A 20,794-nucleotide genomic window follows, 5' to 3' on the forward strand; every position below is an offset into this window, starting at 1 on the left:
CTCTAGTATGTGGGCTCACCTGAAAACTAACCTGAAACAAAATGAAAGCAACAAACACGCGTTGACTGAAGAGGATTCTTTATATCATGAGATTTGTTTGACCAGTCTCACATTTTAAGAGCGTTGTGACGGAAGAAAACGGGTTAGCGATAATATAATTGGCTTTCACTCACGCTGCTCGAACTTTCTTCACAACCAAGTCGCTACTAAAACCAGGAGCACTCCTCTTCACTCCACAGTGCCTCCTCCTGTGGATAGTCTTCTTGATTTTACTGCTGCAATTTTCCACGATCCAGGGATGCTCCAGCACACCATCCAGTGTCAACCTCTCGCTCGGCTCCACAGCCAGCATCCCGGGAATGTGGACAACCATCCGGGAATCCCTGGTTCACAACAACTCGATCTCCCTGGATTGCTTGTAGCCTTTCAGCAGCTCATATGCGATCACTCCCAGTGCCCATATGTCAATGGCCAGCGTCCAGCTGTTCTCCGGCTTGAGATTCCGGTGGACGATGCTGCTGGTATGTATCCCCTTGAGCGCCTTCACCAGACGCTGGATGGTCTTGGCGGCCTCCTTCTCACCCAGCGGCCCTCCCTTGATCAATCGATGGCACAGACTAGGGCCGCACAGCTCCATCACCATGGTCCCGTAGGAAGCCCCGCCACTCCTCTCCCTCACGAAGGCCGCCACATGAGCTAGAGCTCTCTCCCGGCCTCCCTCCCCAATTTAAACATAGCTCATGGCGCCCTTGAGCATCGTCATCCTCGATGACGATGACGGCACAATCGTCATCCTCGAACTCACTGTCGCACCATCACAGAGCTTCTCCTCTCGCGTAAGAGAAACTAACGATTATATGTCGACGGCTGGATGGCGTTTTGCTGACGGCTGAGATGTGATCGCCGTGTGCCTAGCCATGAATATTTTTTAAAAAATTAGAATATTTTCTATTACCCTCTTGGACAGGCAAGACAACATAGTTGTAAGTTGGGCTCACCTCCAAACATTTCTATATAAACTTCTACAAGCATTTGATCTCATATTTCTTGGCAGAAAAACATCAAGGATTTAAAAGCATAAAACCCAAAATAGAGTGTTATTTGAAAGTTGTAAACTTTTTAGTTGTGTGAACTTTATATTGTGACAAATCCTAATGGGAATATTTATTTTTGCATTGACTATTGCCTATTAAACAAAATGACTATCTTGAATATATACCCTTTTCCTCACACTATTAATCTTTTAAATTGTTTGGGGAAAAATTGTTAGTTCGTAAAATTATATTTTGCTTTTGGATACTGATAAGTGCTAATGGCCAAGGAAAATATTCCCAAGACTACTTTTTATATATTATTTGGTTTATACAAGTTCTTGGTGATGCCATTTGATTTGAAAAATGCTTTAACTACTTTTTAGTGGATGATGAATGAAGTTTTTTGCAATATGTTGGAGGTGACTATTAACTTTATTAATGATGTTTTGATTTATTCAGAAGGGATATAAGCATACATTAGTGATGTTTGTAAAGTGTTGGATCACTTGCAAGAAGTTAGTTTAAAGCTAAAGTAATTGAAGTGTATTTTTGGGTCCAAGGATACAATTTATCTTGAGTATCATATTTTTCATTAAAAATTTCTCATTAAAGTTTGCAAATTGATCTTAATAAATTCGTTACTCTAAAGTGTGTGAATGATATGCAATGCTTATTAGGCAAGGTGTAATTTCTCAGCCATTTCATTAATCATATTTCTAATCATATTGCATTATTAGGAGCATTGTTGAAGTTGTCAATATTATTTTTCATGTAGTATGTAGATTATGAGAGGGTATTTACAGACTTTAAAGAGTTGTTAATAATTTTTCCAGTTTTAGCATATCATAACTACACTAGATCTTTAGTTTTGCAGGTGAATGTTTTTTATATAAGTTTTGGAAGTGTGTTGATGTAAGAGAGCCCAAATATGTCTAATTAGCACCATCCCATTATATCAACTTTATGTTAGAACCAACGGAGATGAATTACTATATAATAAAGGTGTATTTTACAATAGTGAGAAACTTCACACATATCTACATAGTTCTCAAACATTACTAAAAGATGATCATATTGTAGTTACTTTATTATTGAAATAGAAGAACTTGATTAATTGTATTACTCAATGGGCTTTAAAGTTTAAGATATATGATTTTGAGGTTGTTTATCACCAAAGGAGTTTTATATTTGATGTTAACACCTTTTCTCGAGCTCTTTTTCTTTTTTCATTCTCTTCTCATGTTTTTGATAAGCTTATTGTTCAAGCATTTGTGTATTTTATGAATAAAGATTCTATGCCGTTATCAGTTGTTATACTTGATGTTTAATGTTCACAATGTATGGAGCAAAATACCTTCTCTTAACAAGGTTTATAAGGCTCAAAAAGTAAACGTAAGATTAATCTTATTACAACCATTAGATGGTAAAATAAATAGAATATGCTAAAAAGTGTTTAGGAAAGTTTATAAATTATAAATATGTTTATATATTATAAATACAAGATTAATGAAATGAATAACAATCATTTACTCCTACAGTTTTGCTTAAGCATACAAAATTTACTGGATGCAACAATGTTTGGTTACTTAATAATAGTGGTTATTATTTATTAATCTTATTTATTAATTGAAATCTTGAAAGGTGTTTAGAAAAGTTTGTAAATTATAAATACAAAATTAATCTAATAACTGTTAGATGGTTAGAATATTATATTTTAGGTACATCCACTCTTCCTTTATAAGTTTGCTTAAGCAAACCAAAAATAATATTTGAAAGTGTTTTTCACATAAATTAAAATAATTTTCTGCATAGCAATGCTTAGTTTGCTTAATAGTAGTGTCATACTTATTTAGTATTTTTTAATAACCCAATTGATCAATAATTATAAACATGTTTATAATTTATAAATCAAGATTAATCTTATTGCATATTAATCATTAGATAATGGAATAAAAAGAATATACTAGGAAGTCTTTAGAAAAGTTTATAGATTATAAATATATTTATAAATTATAAATACAATATTAATCTAAATAAATAACAACAATTAAATGATTGAATATTCTTAAAATATTCAAGTATATTTTAAATATATTCAATCCCCTTATCAATTTTGTTTAAGCAAACCAATTATATAGCCTATAGTTTTTGATAATTTTTTATGTGAAGAAGTTTCTTCGGTACTTGCTAGGATCCGGGAGGTGGATGTATACGTAACGTATCGATTTTAAGGTGTCCAGGTTCATTGTACCCAGGCTGAGCAATTTAAAGGCTAGGGTTTTAGCATAAGGAATGTAGCAGCGCCTCATGGATCGATGCTGCGCTCATCTGCGTCTCAGATGCTTCCCGATCAGCAAAGAATCGCCGCTCCAATTCCATCGCCCTGCTCTTCTTGTGCGCCTCGCGGCTGGAAAATCTGTTATTCCGGGCCCTGGATTAACAGATTTTCCAGGCAAGAAATCCTCGCTTCGTCTCGTTTGCAGCAGAGCGGCAGCGGCGGCTGCGGAGGAGTGCGATCACAACAGGTAATGTGGATTTGGGGGCCAATTCGTTTAGAGATCATGAGTTCTTGTTGCCAGTGGTGCGTCGAGCTTTCTGGACCAATACCCGGCGCTGACAACCGGGTCGCTCTTCCTATCTTGGTAAGAAGAAAAGATAAGAGATTTTTGTTTTCTTCCCTAGCTCCAAATCAAAGGATCGCACAGGTCTCTGTTAAATGCGGTTTTTAATGTCTTGAACAAGCAGGTGTTTCACTACTTTCCATATCCATGGTAACTTCCTCTTCTTCTTCGTCTTGTTTAGTCTAAATCTTTTTCCTCGCCTTGAACAGTACCATGTCCGTGATTCATCTGGCGGTGGGAGTTACATACTGCAGCGTTTGCTGGGCATTTGGAATGCCAAAACGTGTCGTAAGTTTTCGATTTTTTCGCCAGACTACCTATCCTGATTTGATTGGTTCCAGCCATTGAGCAAGGAACTGATGAGATTGCTTCTGCCAGTTTCGTTTTGTCACGCTCTGGGACACATCATGACCAACATTTCCTCATCCACCGTCGCCGTTTCCTTCACGCACACGGTCAAAGGTTTTGTGGTTTTGCTTTTAGTTCATGGAGATTGACAGGATTACTCGTGTTTGCTGCTGGCAGCGCTGGAGCCTTTCTTCAACGCATCTGCGTCACAGTTTCTTCTGGGACAATCAGTTCCTTTCGCCCTCTGGCTTAGCTTGATACCTGTAGTCGCTGGTAAATATATGCTCTAGATTTGTAAACCTCTTGCATTCTCAAGCTTGGTCCTTCAGGGGTTTCTCTAGCATCACTCACAGAGGTTTCATTTAACTGGAAAGGATTTCTCAGTGCCATGACGTCGAACGCAGCATACACATACCGAAACATTGTTTCCAAGGAGGCTATGGTACAAAGCATTTCTTCATATCTGATGACGCTCTTTCTTGTCCTGTCCAGGCAACAATTGACAGCACTAATCTTTACGCTTACATATCTTTGATTTCGCTCTTCATGTGCATACCACCAGCATTACTGGTAAGTAGCATTCATTTAATCCACAAGCTTTTAGTAGATCAATGCTTTTTATCTACAGATAGAAGGTCCGAGCCTTGTCAAGCACGGGCTTGCTTCCTCAGTTGCAAAAGTAGGCATTCGAAAGTTCGTAGCAGATCTAATCGTGGTGGGAGTTTTCTATCATCTGTACAATCAGGTTCGTTCTTTCTCTTCGATAAAGCACGATGCCAGATATTTCTTGTACGTCTATCAGGTTGGCAACAACACTCTGGAACGAGTAGCGCCTCTGTCACACGCAGTAGGCAACGTACTAAAGCGAGTCGTAGTCATCGTATTCTCTATACTTGTTTTTGGTAAGCCTTTCGAGTGATTAGATTGATGATGCAAGTGACTTTCTTTCTGTCTGTAGGAAATCGAATTACAAGACAAACTGCTGTAGGCACGACGATGGCAATCGGTGGAGTTGCCTTCTACTCTTTTGCTAAAGCCAAACTAGACGAGATGAAACAACGAGCTCTTTTGAATCAAAAGCATTAGTTTTGGATTTGGTCTACCCGCCTCGATTGCATCACCATGCAATTGACATGCTAGGCTGAGAACATCGTGGACTGGAAAGTTATCTTCTTTGGCCAAACTGGACTCGAGGAGCATTTGCTATAGACGAGCTTTCTTGACAATCGAGCGCTTAGATCCGATCCAGTCGTGCTTTATCTACTCCACAACTTATCAGCCTTGCCACCTTCCTTTTCCAGGACATAAGCCCACCGAGTCCAAAATCTACAGAGTCTAAAACTCTCAAACACCTCCTCAGCTTCATTGATCCAGATTGTCACAGCATGAAAGAAGCGTTGTCGCAAAGGCAAAGTTACAAATGCATTGGGCATACAAATCAATCTACACCAGATCTTTCTGTCCAAGTTTCTCATAAATTTCTTTAACCAGTTGACCTTGCAGCATATTAAGCAATCCAAACGTTGCTACATGTGGCAATCTGAAAATCCCTGAAAAGTCACTCTTCAAGGAGCGATCGAACACTCTAGTGTTACACCAGGCTAACGAGCGCTACCTTGTGTCCGGCATCATCCACCTCCTCGCTGCTGATGGGCCGCAATCTTGAAGCCCCAAGAGAAGACGTTTTTGGCATCGAATGCTCGTGCGCTTGCCATACATGTCCACCAGAGGATTGCCGATACTGGTGGAGTGGCGGCCATGGAATCGCAGCTGCGCTTGCATGCATCCCACATTTCGACACAAGGGCCCCAAACTCCTCCGCATCGATCGCAATGTCCGTGCTCCTGGACGCATGGAGCTGGATCTCTTCCATCGAATACTGGAGCTGGACGACTTGGTCCACTCCACCGCGCTCCAATCCAATCGCTCGCGGTCCTCAAGTGGACCAGATCATTGAGCCATGAGAGCTGGCGCTGGAGAACGCCATCCTGGAGATGTATGCACGATCATGCCCACACCGAGTTGGCGAGCTGGAGCGTCTTGGATGCTTCTAACTTAGATATTTAATTCAAAACATAGAAGAGATCTACCAGCGATTTTGCTGACTCTCCACAGGGAGGAGCACCGCCAATCCAATGAATCTAGTAAAGCGCAACATTGATAGCGATGGAAATGAAAAAGTGAGGGATCACTTGATCCTAATTTCTATCGCATCCCCCGATGAGGAGCTGATCTTGCTGATCTCTACCACGGCGTCTTGTTCAACATACACACATGGGACACTGTACAAAGCACCTTCGTGCCTCTCTATCTTGATTCTTGATCCACCGCCCGCGATTCCCACTTCGAACTTCACGCGTGAAAGAATGAGAGATCTCAAGCTCGAGTCTGCAAATCAACTCAAAACAATAAGAACCCAGAAAGATAACAAAGAGCATCTGCGCTCTACCTTGGTCTCCATGGCGACCACAAGCTTGGAAGGAGCCATTTCTATGGTAAACAAGAGAAAGAATGAGAGATCTCAAGCTCGAGTCTGCAAATCAACTCAAAACAATAAGAACCCAGAAAGATAACAAAGAGCATCTGCGCTCTACCTTGGTCTCCATGGCGACCACAAGCTTGGAAGGAGCCATTTCTATGGTAAACAAGAGAAAGAATGAGAAAAACAAAACGAATATGTTAGTGTGGAATTGAGGACATGGTTGATCAGGAGAAAAAGATGGCAGATAATATCATTAGACGCGAGCAACGTGGGCTCGCAGCAATCCCTATTTGCTCGAACATTGCGTTCTGGTAAAGGTGACGTTCGTGGGACAGCCGCATTCGCTGGTACAAGTCAAAGGCGAGGTCGCCGTAGCCATTGACGGAGTACGCAGCGATCAAGCTGTTCCAGGATACAACATCCTTGCGTGGCATTGTCCCGAAAGTTGTCCTGGCGTCGCCCAAGCTCGCGCACCTCGCTGACGAGGGCGTTCCGGATTTGAGCTCCGTTCTCTGGGCTGCCGCTCGTCGCAAAGCTCTCTTCGACATTGGAGTGGATCAGCCTCGTGGTGTGCAAGTCGACTGGTCCCGTGCAAGCGTTCATGATCGAGAGAGGCAACGTCGTTTGCCCTCGAGCTCCATTCTCTGGTAGAGCTGAAGCGATTCCGAATTGAGACCTGATGGCGTTCCAAAGATCCGCACGATTCTTTGAACACGCTCCTGGCGGTGGTAAGCTGGCCTCCGTTTCCATAGATGCTCACCAAAGAGTTGCAAACAACAGTGTCGGAGGACACTCGAAGGCCCCTAGAGCTCCAGAGAACTTCCATGAAGCCCGAGAAAGACGCATAGGTGACGATGAGAGTGTTCCGGGAGATCACGTCGGGCTGGTCCGGGACACCCCTGATTCAAGTGAAGTCATATCCTAGATAAAAGAGCCTGTAATGTAATGCAATGTCTCTTTGTATTGCCAGTAGACAAGTATATTATGTGGGTGTTGGAGCTGAGGTGGAGTCTAAGTTAAGAATCCCTGTCTGGTGCAGGTGGGCGACTGCTCTGCGTATGCTTGCTTGCTTTGCTTGCCACCACAATGAGCATTGTGGTTGAAATAGTTATAAATTTAAACCTTTGATCTTTTTCAAGAGATATTTTGAGAAACAGAAAAATCTGGTGACCTGATGATGCCCAGTGCGGGCAATCCCAAGATACACGAGCACCTACAGACGCTTCTTTCATGCTGTGACGATCAGGGCGATGGAGAAGAGATCCATGCTTGTATCGTGAGGGCTGGGATCGAATGGGACGTCGCCATGTCCACTGCATTGGGGCGCTTCTGCTCAGTGGACTCGACCTTAAAACTCCCAAGCTTAAAAGTCTTAGCTACAGCGTAGCTCTTCCATGCCAGAGCACTGACTTCTCCAGCCAGCCGAGCTTCCTGGAGTGATTCCTTAGAATCTCTGTGGCACACACTCCTCAAGGAGCGACCGAACAAGGTTGCCCTGCTCCAGAGCCAAGCAAGACCTCGCCAGCCTAAGGAACGCAACCTTATGTGTCCTTGCTTCGCTCACTCCCTCCACCACTCTTTGCTGCTAGCATAGGCCGTGATCAAGAATCCCAATAGAAGACGTTCTTGTCGGCGATGCGCGTGCGTCGTGCGCGCTGCCATGTGGAATCGCAGCTGCCTGCTTCCAGGAGAAAATATTCTAATTGTTTAGAGAATATTCGCGGCTAAGCACATCGGCACCGTTGATAGTCGATCACATCTCAGCCGTCGGCGAAACGCCATCCCAGCCGTCGACATATAGTCGTTGTGGGTTTCTACCCTTTTATTTTTCATATCAAGGAAGCTTGCGCGAGAGGAGAAGCTTGCGCGAAGACGGTGAGTTCGAGGAGGACGATTGTGCCGAGCTCCTCAAGATCCACACGAGGGGCCAGGGCCAGGTTTTCGTGCTCAACGCCGGGAAGATGTTTCAATCGGGGAGGGAGGCCGGGAGAGAGCTCCGGCTCATGTCAAAGCTCCGCGGCTGCGCTGGAGTGGTCTCCTTGGCGGGCTTCGTGAGGAAGAGGAGCGGCGGGGCTTGCTACGGGACCATGGTGATGGAGCTGTGTGGTCCTAGTCTGTGCCATCGATTGATCAAGGGAGGGCCGCTGGGCGAGAAGGAGGCCGCCAAGACCATCCAGCGGCTGGCGGAGGGGCTCAAGGGGATACATACCAGCGGCATCATCCACCCGAATCTCAAGCCGGAGAACATCTTCGTCAAGCTGGACGCTACTGCCGTGCACGAGGTGGTGATTGGAGACTTTGGAGTGGCCACGGACGACCCCAAGGAGATGTCGCAGTACTGTGGAACCGGGAAGTATATGGCCCCGGAGATGACGAGCTGTAAGAGTGGTCATGGTGACTCAAGGTTGCGGAGCTTTTACACTACAGCCATCGACGTGTGGGAGTGATCACATATGAGCTGCTGAGAGGCTACAAGCAATCCAGGGAGATCGAGTTGTTTCGAGCCGGAGAATTCCCGGATGGTTGTCCTCTCTCAGACGAGGCGGAGGATTTCATCTGTGGGATGCCGATCGAGAGGTTGACGCTGGATGGTGTGCTGGAGCATCCCTGGATCGTGGAGAATTGCAGCAGTAAGATCAAGAAGACGATTCATAGGAGGAGGCGCTGTGGAGTGAAGAGGAGTGCTTGGTTGTGAAGAAAGTTCGAGCAGCGTGAGTTATATTATCGCTAACCCGTTTTCCTCCGTCACAACGCTCTTAAAATGTGAGACTGGTCAAACAAATCTCCATGATACAAAGAATCCTCTTCAGTCAACGCGTGTTTGTTGCTTTCATTTAGTTTTCAGGTGGATTGTTGTGTTTGAGACCACATGCTGGAGCAGTATAAAGGGGTGAAATTCGGGCGAGAGTTAAGCGTGCTCGTCTGGGTACCTCCAAATGGGCCGTTGGCCCTGGGCGTGGCCAACTTCATCGTGGTCTTTGATTAAACGTCGTTTTTTAGAATTTTTTAAAAAAAACTTCACCTAAAATCTCAAAGAGTTATGCGGCCATTAGCGTGAAGATATCTGACTAAGTGATAGGCATTTGGTTGAAGATGCAACTTTAACATGTTGCAACTAAAAACAGTGAAAGCATTGTTTGCCCTAGAGCTGTCTTTCAACACCTTGCAACTTTGCCTGATATTTTAATTGTAGAGGTCTGTTTGTTTTGGTTTTGGTTGAATTTCTAGGCGTCATTCTCGCATCAGCATACTCATACCAGTACACATACCGCCTCATAAACAGCAGATTCACCACTTCAGGATACATTTGAATCTATTCAATCTCAAAAGTAAAGGCTCCAGGGTTGAATTGACACATATTCTCCTATGCGCACTAAGAGCTTACGCAGCTTTGAACAGGAACGGCTTGTTCATCGACTTTCTTCGTAGAGAGAATGTTTTTACATGCAGGATCATCGATGGACGAAGCCTAATGTTCTTCTCGATTTTTTTTTTATCTGCAATGAGTACTGTGTATTGTTCCTGTTCGATCCTGCATTCAAAGTTCTGCTGCAGTGAATTGCTGGGGGAAGTGGCAGCACTACAACCCCATTGGCTGTTTGCGGCTCCACTACTAGTGGTCGGATTCAAATTGCAACTAAAGAAAATTCGAGTGCCTGAAGGCCCACACCGTACATCTGATCAGAATGCTGAGCCTCTATATCAACCCCCGGGTATGCTCGGAAAGCAGCTAGGGATTTTCCATTGCATTGCACTCCTGAAGAATGGCACCACTAACCGCTTTTCTTATTCTTCTGGCTCAAATCCAGTGCTCGATGGGAGAGGTAAGTATTTTATTGAGTCTACATCGGTCGCTAACTGGTGCCATCGTAGGTTTATATAGTCTACATGGGGAAGAAAACCGTCGAAGACCACGAACTGGTAACGAAATCCCATCACGAAACGCTGGCCAGTGTGTTGGGAAGTGAAGATTTGGCAAAAGGTGCTATCTTGTACAGCTACCGGCATGGATTCAGCGGTTTCGCAGCAGATATGAATCCAAGGCATGCAAAAGCTTTGTCCAGTAAGTGGCTGTGCTCTCAGTTTTCAGGCTAATACTTCTGCAACAGAGATGCCTGGAGTTGTGTCTGTGTTCCGCAGCAAAAAGGTGAAGCTGCATACAACTCACAGCTGGGACTTCCTTGGATTGGATGTCATGAAGCCCAAAGGCATTTTGCAAGAATCGGGCTTCGGAGTGGACGTAATTGTTGGGGTTGTGGATTCAGGTGTTTGTTAAGTTTCACATTCTAGTGTGCAGCAGATACCAAAATTTCGGAACTTTTCTGCAGGTGTATGGCCTGAAGCTGAGAGTTTCAATGACAAATCAATGCCAGCAGTTCCCACAAGATGGAAGGGAATATGTCAAATAGGCGAGAACTTCACGGCTTCAAACTGTAATAGGTTCGTTGTTGGGACCTCCGAGTGGCTTGGAACTTGGAAGTATAGCCGTTTCATGTGTTTTAACTGCATGAATGCAGGAAACTTATAGGAGCTCGATATTTCGACCAAAGTGTGGATCCTAGCGTGGAGGATTACAGATCACCCAGGGACAAAAACTCTCACGGCACGCATACATCGTCGACCGCTGTAGGCAGGCTCGTTTACGGAGCCAGCGATGATGAATTTGGCAGCGGAATAGCTCGTGGTGGAGCACCAATGGCCAGGCTTGCAATGTACAAATTCTATGAAGAGAGTAGCAGCTTAGAAGCAGACATTATTTCTGCAATCGACTACGCAATTTATGACGGAGTCGACATCCTGTCCATTTCTGCAGGCATGGAAAATACGTACGACTACAACACGGATGGCATTGCAATTGCCGCATTTCATGCAGTCCAGAATGGGATTTTGGTTGTGGCAAGTGGTGGCAATTCGGGACCATATCCGTCCACAATCATTAACACTGCTCCCTGGATTCTGAGTGTGGGAGCAAGCACTATTGACCGGGGTTTCCATGCAAAGATCGTTCTTCCCGACAATGCTACCTCTTGCCAGGTTTGCAAAATGGCTGTATGAACCTTCATTTTTGAAGTTTTTGGACAGGCAACGCCATCACAGCACCGGACCGGTTCTGAAGTTGGATTGCATAGAATTGCCTCTGGAGAGGATGGGTATGCATACATTCGGACACTAGTATCTCTCTGATGAGGTGAATTCTCTGCAGCTATTGCACAGAAGCGAGATTGAATGGTACCACCCTGAGAGGGAAGTATGTCCTTTGCTTTGCTTCCAGCGCCGAGCTTCCCGTGGACATGGATGCTATCGAAAAGGCTGGAGCCACCGGAATTATAATCACCGATACAGTCAGATCGATAACAGGAAGCTTGTCGCTCCCTATATTTGTAGTTCCAGTGCATGCGGTGTGCAGCTCTTAGGTCACAGATCACATGAGAAGTAAGCCAGATCGATCTTGTTTATCTTCATCATTTGAACTTGCCTACCTCAATTGCAGATCGTCAACGATCTATATCCATCCACCTGAAACTGTGACCGGGATTGGACCAGCCCCTGCTGTTGCAACCTTCTCAGCCAGGGGACCAAACCCAATTTCTCCTGATATTCTGAAGGTTTGTGAGTCCTTTGGTTTTCAAATTGATATATCACCGGCATTGCAGCCTGATATCATTGCTCCTGGCGTTGACATAATCGCTGCTATTCCTCCAAAAAGCCATTCAAGCAGCTCAGCAAAGAGTTTTGGAGCGAAGAGTGGCACGTCCATGTCCTGTCCTCACGTTTCCGGTGTTGCGGCTTTGCTTAAATCCTTGCATCCAGATTGGAGCCCCTCCGCAATCAAGTCTGCAATTATGACAACAGGTATGTGGGTTTTGCAAGCTCTGTCCTGAAGTATCACGCTTGCAGCTTGGAACATGGACAACACAAGGGATATAATAACTGATAGTTTCACACTAAGTTATTCCAACCCCTTCGGATATGGTGCAGGACACATCAATCCAACCAAAGCAGCAGATCCAGGCCTTGTTTACGTTACCACTCCTCAAGACTATGCTCTCTTCTGCTGCAGTCTGGGCAGCATTTGCAAGATTGAACACTCCAAATGCTCGTCTCAGACTCTAGCAGCCACTGAGCTGAACTATCCCTCGATAACAATCTCCAATCTGGTGGGAGCCAAAACAGTGAAAAGAGTTGTGACAAACGTAGGGACACCATGCTCAAGTTACAGGGCAATCGTGGAAGAGCCGCATAGCGTCAGAGTTACAGTCAAACCGGACATTCTCCATTTCAACAGTTCCGTGACAAAGCTGTCTTATGAGATCACGTTTGAGGCTGCTCAAATAGTTCGTTCAGTGGGGCACTATGCTTTTGGCTCCATCACTTGGTCAGATGGCGTCCATTATGTACGGAGCCCCATTAGTGTCCAGGTAAACGATTTCATTCGTGCTTGACTGGGTGGTAAATAAACGACGAAATAAATGTTTCTTGCATCCTAAGCGAGAATCATCTATGGTATGAATATAAACCATAAGACTTGCCCCTCTTTGATTTCAAAAGCAATTCAATGTTTCGTGAAGCCCCAAACCATTTACCATTTCAGTTGGCGAGTGCAACTGTGTTGTAAATCATTGCCTTTGTTCCAAAGCTATCAACAACGTGGGACTATTCCAGAAAACTACGACTTGCGATCAGGAATTGTTGACTCTTGACGATAGCCTGCTGCTTGTAGCGCTCGTGTCCACCATCGGTCTCCCAATCTGTTTCCAACAGTTCTTCAATCAATTGTAGAGGATAGCGATTCCAGACAGTGAAGTCGATCACCAGGCTGCCGTCCTAAGATGGGTGCTCCAGTTGGAGATTGAATGAAGCCTGAAGCAAAATTCTCCTCAATATCGTACTGGCAGTGGACCCTTTGACTCTTGTAAAAGTCAACATAGTATTATCTTCAAATTATGTGAGCACAATGAGCTCCTCATTCTTTAGACACCACATTTTCTTAACTATTAAGTTTGTTTAACAGGTGTCAAGCTCAAAGCTACGTGTTGGAATCGACGTAGAACAGGTTTCCTTTCATCCCGAGAGCCCTCCCCCAAACTTGCTGAGAGATCCTTCCATCCCAAATGGTGAGGTCGGTGCCCGCCAATGAGAATCACATTCCTTCCGCAGTTGCCAGGCGAAGTGTTGCTTCCGGTAAGAAACTCGAATACAGAAAAGATCTCTATACGAATGCATTGCTCCAGCATGGAAGAGCTACGCCATAGCAGCGACACTGGGTGTTCTTCTCTCGTGGGCTTACTTGTCTGGAGTGAAGGCTCCGCCTCCTCGAATTTGCGGGCAGCCGAATGGACCTCCAGTGACCGCTCCAAGGATTGTTCTTAGTGATGGTAGAAAATTGGCTTACAGTGAAAGAGGGGTTCCAAAGGAACAAGCAAAACACAAACTCATTGTTGTGCATGGCCTTGAAGGGTCCAGACACCAATCCCTTTCACTGGTATCACAGGTATGGTTTCTAGGATTTTCCAAGTTCGGTTTTAAGAATGAAACAAGCAACTCTTCTCATTAACTTCCACCGTGTTTTGGTCTTTCCTAGGAGCTTCTCGAGGAGCTGAGTGTGTACATGGTGTCTTACGATCGAGCCGGTTATGGACAGAGCGACCCAAATCCAACACGAACCGTGAAGTCGGAGGCTTTCGACGTTGAAGAACTCGCAGACCAACTTGAGCTGGGGCCAAAGTTTTACTTGGCATCTATCTCGATTGGAGGCTACACCGCTTGGTCTTGCCTTTACTACATCCCCCACAGGTAAAACGTTCATTCCATGTCTCATAGTTCTTTTCGTTTCGTTGTTCGGAGAACTAACTTTTCGCTATAGATTGGCTGGAGTTTTGATGTTCTCGCCCGTCACAAACTTCTGGTGGTCGAAGCTCCCATCCCGGGAAGCCTACAATGCGTTTCACACGCAGGCCATTGGAGACAAGCTCGCGCTGCTCGTCGCTCACTACACCCCTTCCTTCCTCTACTTTTGGATGACACAAAAGCTTCTCCCAACCTCGAGCACCATGGGAGCGCTCCACTTACATTGCAACCCAATGGACAGGGACACAATACTCGGAGGAAAACCGGATCCTGCTGTAAGTTTCAATACTCCCGATTGTTTCTATGATACTCATGTAGTTTTCATCGTCCAGATTGCCGAAGAGGCAATGCAGCAGGGGATCTTCGAGTCGAAAATACGCGACAAGATGGTCATGTTTGGCAACTGGGAGTTCGACCCCTCGGAAGTCCCGGATCCATTCCCGAGCAAGAATGGGTCGGTTCACATATGGCAGGGTGACGAAGACTGTCTCGTCCCTGTGGCGTTGCAGCGCGCTGTCCATCGATCCCTCCCGTGGATCCAGTATCATGAACTTGCCGGGGTTGGGCATTTGCTCCATGCTGCGCCGGGTGTGACTGAGAAAGCATTTCGCCAGCTCTTCCAATCATCCTGATACCCAATGAACACGTCACTGTGGATGTAAAATATGCTAATTTACAAAAATGTTTTACGGCCTTTCATTGACTTCGCATTGACGCTGTTGACTTTACATTGACCATGTTGACTTTCATAGAGCTTCGACACCATGGAGGGGAAAATGCTGGAATCTTAGCGTTCCAGCTTCTCGGGAGCAATGCTCTTGCTTTTTCAAACGCTGGCCAGCAAGAGATCATACCCAGCGCCATCCCTGGCATCCATCCTCACCAGATTCTCAAACGCGGCTCTGGCGAGATCATAGCTCTCCCACCGCCGGCAAGAGCTCAAGATCGTCCTCCACGCCACCGCATTCGCCCGGAAGGGCATCGATCGCAGCAGCTCCACCGCGGCATCCAGCTCGTTGGCTCGACCCAAGAGATCCACCATGCACACGTAGTGCTCCATCTCCGGCTCCACGCCATACCTCTCCGCCATCGCTGCGAAGAACTCCTTCCCCTTCTCCACCAGCCCGCCGTGGCTACACGCCGCCAGCACGCTCTGGATCGTCACGGCGTTGGGCGCCACTCCGTCCTCGACCATCGCTCCAAACAGCGCGATCGCGCGCTGGGACTCGCGGCTGTGGGCGGTGATGATCGACGTCCACGCGATCACGCCTCTGGATCCAGCGCCATCGAAGATGCGATCCGCGAGGAGGAGAGCTCCACACTTTCCATACGCGTCCACCAGCGCCGCCACTAGAATCTCCTCCTCCGCCAGCCCCGACCGGCAAATCTCGCCATGGATCACTCGCGCGGCGTCCAGCGCCGCCGCCATCGCCGCCGCCTTGAGCCCCGCCGCGTAGCAGTGAGCGTCCGGCGCGATGGAGCTCGCGCTCGCGAGGATCATGCTCCAGAAGAGATCCAGCGCCGCTCCAGCCTCGCCACTCTCGCAGCACGCCAGCAGCAGCGACGTGATCGCCACCACGTCGCAGCGATCGATCGACTGGAAAGCTCGCCGCGCGTCGTCCAAGCTCCCACACTTGGAGTAGAGATCCACAAGCGAGCTCGCCACCTTGCTCGAGACGGCTAAAGCTTGGGAGTGTAGCTCCATCCCTCTCTCCAGAGCTCCAAGCTTGACGAGTTTGCCCTCGTCCATCTCCACGCTCTCCTCACGGGCCGCCATAGCCATGCAAGCTTTGAGCGCTGGAAGAAGAATGGAGCCACTGCCGCCACCGCCGCCACTTGGATCTTGTCTCATCCATTCTAGAGCTAGCTCCACGGCGAGCTCGGGCACCTCGTTCTCGGCATAGCCGAGCACCAAAACGTTCCACGACACGGAAGTGTGAGCCGGCATCCTATCGAAAACCCGGCGAGCATCGACCAAGCTTCCACACTTTGCGTACATTCCCACCAAGCTGTTGGCCACGAAGGTGTCCGAGTCTTGTGAAGATCTCGCTGCCTGAGAGTGAATCGCCATCCCGGTTTCCAAAGCTTCCAGCTTTCTCGCATCAAACGCTCGGGAGCTTCTTGCCAAGACTTTCTTTCTTCTATCAACCTGGACGCTCTTTCCCGGGAAAGTTTCCATCCTTCTTCCATCGATCTGTGAGCTATCTTCCTGTTGAGAGCTCCTTGCCGAGGCTTCCATCTTCCTCCCATCCATCTGCGGCTTTCTTTCTGCCTTTGTTCTGTCTCTCTGCGAGGCGATTGTCGTGCAAGCCTTGAGAGCAGCGACGAAAGCTCGAGCATTGGGAGCGCAGCCCCGGCGTTGCATGCTCCCAAACAGCTCAAGCGCCGTCTCTCCCTGCCCGTTGTCCGCGTAGCCGAGCATGAGAGCGGTGTAAGTCACAACGTCGCAGCTGGGCATCTTGTCGAAAACTCGCCGAGCCAGCACCAAGCTCCCACACTTTGCGTACATGTCCACGAGACTGCTCGTCACAAAAGCGTCCGACTCGCAGTGCACCATCGCTGCCTGTGAGTGAATTTCGAGGCCTTGCTCCAGAGCTCGCAACTTCAAACGAGCTCCGTCGTGACTTTGTTGCTCAGCTTCTTTCGCTGCCAAGTTACTGCAAGCTCTGAGGGCGGCCACGAAAGTTCCAGCATTTGGAGCGTAGCCTCCGAGTTTCATGTTGAAGAAGAGCTTGAGAGCGAGCTCTTCTTCGCCATTGCTTGCGTATCCCAGCATGAGAGCGTTCCAGAGAACCGTGTCCTGGTTGAGAGTCGAGTTGAAAACCTTTAGTGCCTCCCCCATGCTCTCGCATTTTGCGTACATGTTGATCAAGGAGGTGGCGATGAATGTGTCCGACTGCAGCCCGATCTCGGTGGCTCGAGAGTGAAGGATTTTTCCCGTGCGGAGGTCTCTTGAGCTCGTGCATACCTTCAGCGCAGCAAGTAACTTGGATCTCGCTGCTCCGTTTGCAAGCATACAAGGATGCAAAGGCTGCAAAACAAAGACATGACAAAATGATGAAGCATTCACTAATGCTTTAGCTGAATGAAAGTGCAAGGTACCTATATCACTGTTGAAGGCATTTGGGTCGAAGCAGCGCAATCCAAAAGAGCAGCAAAACTTCATCTATCTGCAACAAAACCCTAGAGAAGTTCCTCCAACAGAAGTCTTAGTCTTTGTTGTCAATCTTTCAATTAAGAGATTAAATAAAAGAATCGTCTTGAAGTACCTATCTTTCACTCTGCGATGGAAATTGCAACCGCAGTTCCGATTCCACAGGTTAATGCAAACAGCTGGAGCAATGTGCTCTTGATAGAGCTTCCTTGCTGATGCATTTCAGGTATAACTCCTGCCAAGGAGATGTACAAAAAGCCTCCGGCCGTGAACGCCTGCAAGAGTTTCTAAAAGTCAGTTGCGGTCCATCTCGTAAGATTTTAATACCTCAATCACCGATGACTGCTCGGGATTGGCCCCAAAAACCAGCGCCTGGATTGAGTTTCAACCATGTGAACACCACAAAACCGAAATGGCTAGCTAGCTACACATACCACGGCAGTGCCAGCCAAAGCAACCAACGCAGACAAAAAGTTGAATGCCAAAGCCTTGAAAACAGTGAAGCCAGATCTTACAAGAATTCCAAAATCTCCAACCTGAAATATACGAGCGATTAAGAAAGCAGCAATGCCAAGAGAGTTATAACCTCTTGAGGAAGCTCGTGGACAAGAAGGAAGAACGTTCTGGACCAGCCTCCTTTTGTTCCATATAGAAGAAAAGCTGCTCCTATCGCCATTCCGTCGGTGAAGTTATGCTGCGAAAATAATGAGCTTAAAGCATGATAGGAGCATTCCAAAGCTGCAACCATACCACTCCGTCGGAGAACAGGTTCAGATAACCCAGCACAAGTTTAGATCCATCAGCGTTCTTCTGTGCTTTTTTCTTCTTGGAATTTTTTGGAGGGATCTTTTCAGTTTCCTGAAGCGAAGTTTGTTCGTTGAGGCGAAACAAAAGAGCTTCAGGAAAAACTTACAGAACTTTTGTCGCAGTCAGGTGCATTACCATCATTTTTTTTGGGATGGTGGTGATGTGAATGCGAAGTTTGAAAACCGTGCTCCTCGACGTAGCGCACTATCTTCTCAACCATGAAGAACAGTAAAATTCCGGCTGCGCAGAAGCATACTACTGTTATCAGAAAACTTCTTACAACAATTTTACGTACCGAGAACACAAAGTCCAGTTGAGATCTCCTTAAGCGAATGAGCGTGACCTCCGTTATCATGATCGTGTGAATGATGGGAATGAGAGTGCGAATGCGTAGAATGGCTTGAATCTCCAAACGCGTGAGGCAGCTGGTGGAGGAACGCATCGCCCATCATGGCACCTCCCTGCCGGTAAAATTCTAAGACCTGTTCTAAATAACCAGGTTCAAGAACTTACTCCAAATGCCGCCAAAGTGTTCACAAAATTCGCAGGAGGAGGTCCTTTAGCAGTAGGCAACGTACTAAAGCGAATCGTATTCTCTATACTTGTTTTTGGTAAGCCTTTCGAGTGATTAGATTGATGATGCAAGTGACTTTCTTTCTGTCTCTGTAGGAAATCGAATTACAAGACAAACTGCTGTAGGCACGACGATGGCAATCGGTGGAGTTGCCTTCTACTCTTTTGCAAAAGCTAAACTAGACGAGATGAAACAACGAGCTCTTATGAATCAAAAGCATTAGTTTTGGATTTGGTCTACCCGCCTCGACTGCATCACCATGCAATTGACATGCTAGGCTGAGAACATCGTGGACTGGAAAGCTATCTTCTTTGACCAAACTGGACTCGAGTCAAGAAAGGCTAACGAACGCTACCTTGTGTCCAGCTTCATCCACCTTGGGCCGCAAACTTGAAGCCCCAAGAGAAGACGTTTTTGTCGGCGATGGCATCGTGCGCTTGCCATACATGTCCACCAGAGGATTGCCGATACTGGTGGAGTGGCGGCCATGGAATCGCAGCTGCGCTTGGATGCGTCCCACATTTCGACACAAGGGACCCAAACTCCTCCGCATCGATCACAATGTCCGTGCTCCTGGAGCGCTGGATCTCTTCCATCGAATACTGGAGCTGGACGACTTGGTCCACTCCACCGCGCTCCAATCCAATCGCTCGTGGTCCTCAAGTGGACCAGATCATTGAGCCATGAGAGCTGGCGCTGGAGAACGCCATCCTGGAGATGTATGCACGGTCATGCCCACACCGACTTGGCGAGCAGGAGCGTCTTGGATGCTTCTAACTTAGATATTTAATTCAAAACATATAAGAGATCTACCAGCGATTTTGCCGACGCTCCACAGGGAGGAGCACCGCCAATCCAATGAATCTAGTAAAGCGCAACATTGATAGCGATGGAAATGAAAAAGTCAGGGATCACTCGATCCTAGTTTCTATCGCATCCCTCGATGATGAGGAGCTGATCTTACTGATCTCTACCACGGCATCTTGTTCCACATACACACATGGGACACTGTACAAAGCTCTATCGTGCCTCTCTATCTTGATCCACCACGATTCCCACTTCGACCTTCACGCGTGAAAGAATGAGAGATCTCAAGCTCGAGTCTGCAAATCAACTCAAAACGATAAGAACCCAGAAAGATAACAAAGAGCATCTGCGCTCTACCTTGGTCTCCATGGCGACCACAAGCTTGGAAGGAGCCATTTCTATGGTAAACAAGAGAAAGAATAAGAAAAACGAAGGGGCAGGCTCCCATTGATAAAGGCCGAGGGGTCACATACTCACATAAAGGCTGGCACAGACTTTGAAGAAATGCAAGGTGTTGTTCACTGAGTGGCCAAGAGATGACGTTGATAACCATGGTAGCACCACCATTTGGTTCACTCGATAAAATAAAAAGTTTTCTATGTTAGTGTGGAATCGAGGACATGGTTGATCAGGAGAAGAAAGATGGCAGATAATATCATTAGACGCGAGCAACGTGGGCTCGCAGCAATCCTTATTTGCTCGAACATTGCGTTCTGGTAAAGGTGACGTTCGTGGGACAGCCGCATTCGCTGGTACAAGTCAAAGGCGAGGTCACCGTAGCCATTGACGGAGTACGCAGCGATCAAGCTGTTCCAGGATACAACATCCTTGCGTGGCATTGTTTCGAAAGTTGTCCTGGCGTCGCCCAAGCTCGCGCACCTCGCTGACGAGGGCGTTCCGGATTTGAGCTTCGTTCTCTCGGCTGCCGCTCGTCGCAAAGCTCTCTTCGAAATTGGAGTGGATCAGCCTCGTGGTGTGCAAGTCGACTGGTCCCGTGCAAGCGTTCATGATCGAGAGAGGCAACGTCGTTTGCCCTCGAGCTCCATTCTCTGGTAGAGCTGAAGCGATTCCGAGTTGAGACCCTGATGGCGTTCCAAAGATCATGTCGCACGATTCTTT

The 20,794-nt window shown here is 46.8% G+C and overlaps 7 protein-coding genes and 1 long non-coding RNA gene across 8 annotated transcripts; 5 read left to right on the forward strand and 3 right to left on the reverse strand.

The window, feature by feature from the left end:
• Positions 1–3,304: 3,304 nt before the first annotated feature.
• On the forward strand, positions 3,305–5,103 carry LOC9648756 (triose phosphate/phosphate translocator, chloroplastic). The gene is made up of 11 exons (XM_002984784.2): positions 3,305–3,559; positions 3,614–3,676; positions 3,740–3,805; positions 3,865–3,943; positions 3,997–4,117; positions 4,181–4,276; positions 4,333–4,445; positions 4,496–4,573; positions 4,632–4,748; positions 4,806–4,905; positions 4,962–5,103. The coding sequence occupies exons 1-11, from the start codon at positions 3,342–3,344 to the stop codon at positions 5,087–5,089; spliced, it is 1,179 nt and encodes a 392-aa protein (XP_002984830.2). The 5' UTR covers positions 3,305–3,341; the 3' UTR covers positions 5,090–5,103.
• A 2,061-nt stretch (positions 5,104–7,164) lies between these two features.
• LOC112351653 (calcium/calmodulin-dependent protein kinase type 1-like) lies at positions 7,165–8,932 on the forward strand. Its single transcript, XM_024689898.1, has 3 exons — positions 7,165–7,393; positions 7,643–7,756; positions 8,235–8,932. The coding sequence occupies exons 1-3, from the start codon at positions 7,165–7,167 to the stop codon at positions 8,930–8,932; spliced, it is 1,041 nt and encodes a 346-aa protein (XP_024545666.1).
• A 1,292-nt stretch (positions 8,933–10,224) lies between these two features.
• LOC9648758 (subtilisin-like protease SBT3.4) lies at positions 10,225–12,499 on the forward strand. The gene is made up of 10 exons (XM_024690047.1): positions 10,225–10,309; positions 10,359–10,548; positions 10,595–10,750; positions 10,814–10,925; positions 11,003–11,519; positions 11,568–11,635; positions 11,689–11,918; positions 11,977–12,091; positions 12,140–12,338; positions 12,384–12,499. The coding sequence occupies exons 1-7, from the start codon at positions 10,250–10,252 to the stop codon at positions 11,897–11,899; spliced, it is 1,314 nt and encodes a 437-aa protein (XP_024545815.1). The 5' UTR covers positions 10,225–10,249; the 3' UTR covers positions 11,900–11,918; positions 11,977–12,091; positions 12,140–12,338; positions 12,384–12,499.
• On the forward strand, positions 11,912–13,343 carry LOC112351654 (subtilisin-like protease SBT3.2). The gene is made up of 3 exons (XM_024689899.1): positions 11,912–12,338; positions 12,465–12,904; positions 13,266–13,343. The coding sequence occupies exons 1-3, from the start codon at positions 11,912–11,914 to the stop codon at positions 13,341–13,343; spliced, it is 945 nt and encodes a 314-aa protein (XP_024545667.1).
• Positions 13,344–13,528: 185 nt separating this feature from the next.
• Positions 13,529–15,027, forward strand: LOC9648546. The gene is made up of 5 exons (XM_002984787.2): positions 13,529–13,667; positions 13,718–13,977; positions 14,068–14,279; positions 14,350–14,608; positions 14,666–15,027. Exons 1-5 carry the CDS (start codon positions 13,598–13,600, stop codon positions 14,963–14,965), a joined length of 1,101 nt encoding a protein of 366 aa, XP_002984833.1. The 5' UTR covers positions 13,529–13,597; the 3' UTR covers positions 14,966–15,027.
• Positions 15,028–15,143: 116 nt separating this feature from the next.
• LOC112351670 (putative pentatricopeptide repeat-containing protein At5g09950) lies at positions 15,144–17,515 on the reverse strand. The gene is made up of 2 exons (XM_024689954.1): positions 17,436–17,515; positions 15,144–17,364 (listed from the first exon to the last, which is right to left on the reverse strand). Exon 2 carries the CDS (start codon positions 17,347–17,349, stop codon positions 15,160–15,162), a length of 2,190 nt encoding a protein of 729 aa, XP_024545722.1. The 5' UTR covers positions 17,350–17,364; positions 17,436–17,515; the 3' UTR covers positions 15,144–15,159.
• A 33-nt stretch (positions 17,516–17,548) lies between these two features.
• Positions 17,549–18,851, reverse strand: LOC9648547 (IAA-alanine resistance protein 1). Its single transcript, XM_024689955.1, has 8 exons — positions 18,808–18,851; positions 18,590–18,755; positions 18,401–18,534; positions 18,238–18,345; positions 18,074–18,181; positions 17,922–18,023; positions 17,815–17,859; positions 17,549–17,762 (listed from the first exon to the last, which is right to left on the reverse strand). Exons 2-8 carry the CDS (start codon positions 18,744–18,746, stop codon positions 17,610–17,612), a joined length of 807 nt encoding a protein of 268 aa, XP_024545723.1. The 5' UTR covers positions 18,747–18,755; positions 18,808–18,851; the 3' UTR covers positions 17,549–17,609.
• Positions 18,852–19,636: 785 nt separating this feature from the next.
• LOC112351676 lies at positions 19,637–20,074 on the reverse strand. Its single transcript, XR_002994231.1, has 2 exons — positions 20,033–20,074; positions 19,637–19,971 (listed from the first exon to the last, which is right to left on the reverse strand). It is a non-coding gene; the product is annotated as an uncharacterized LOC112351676 (long non-coding RNA).
• Between the last annotated feature and the right edge of the window lie 720 nt (positions 20,075–20,794).

The sequence above is a fragment of the Selaginella moellendorffii genome, unplaced genomic scaffold (genome assembly GCF_000143415.4).
Source record: "Selaginella moellendorffii unplaced genomic scaffold, v1.0 SELMOscaffold_64, whole genome shotgun sequence".
NCBI lineage: Eukaryota > Viridiplantae > Streptophyta > Lycopodiopsida > Selaginellales > Selaginellaceae > Selaginella > Selaginella moellendorffii.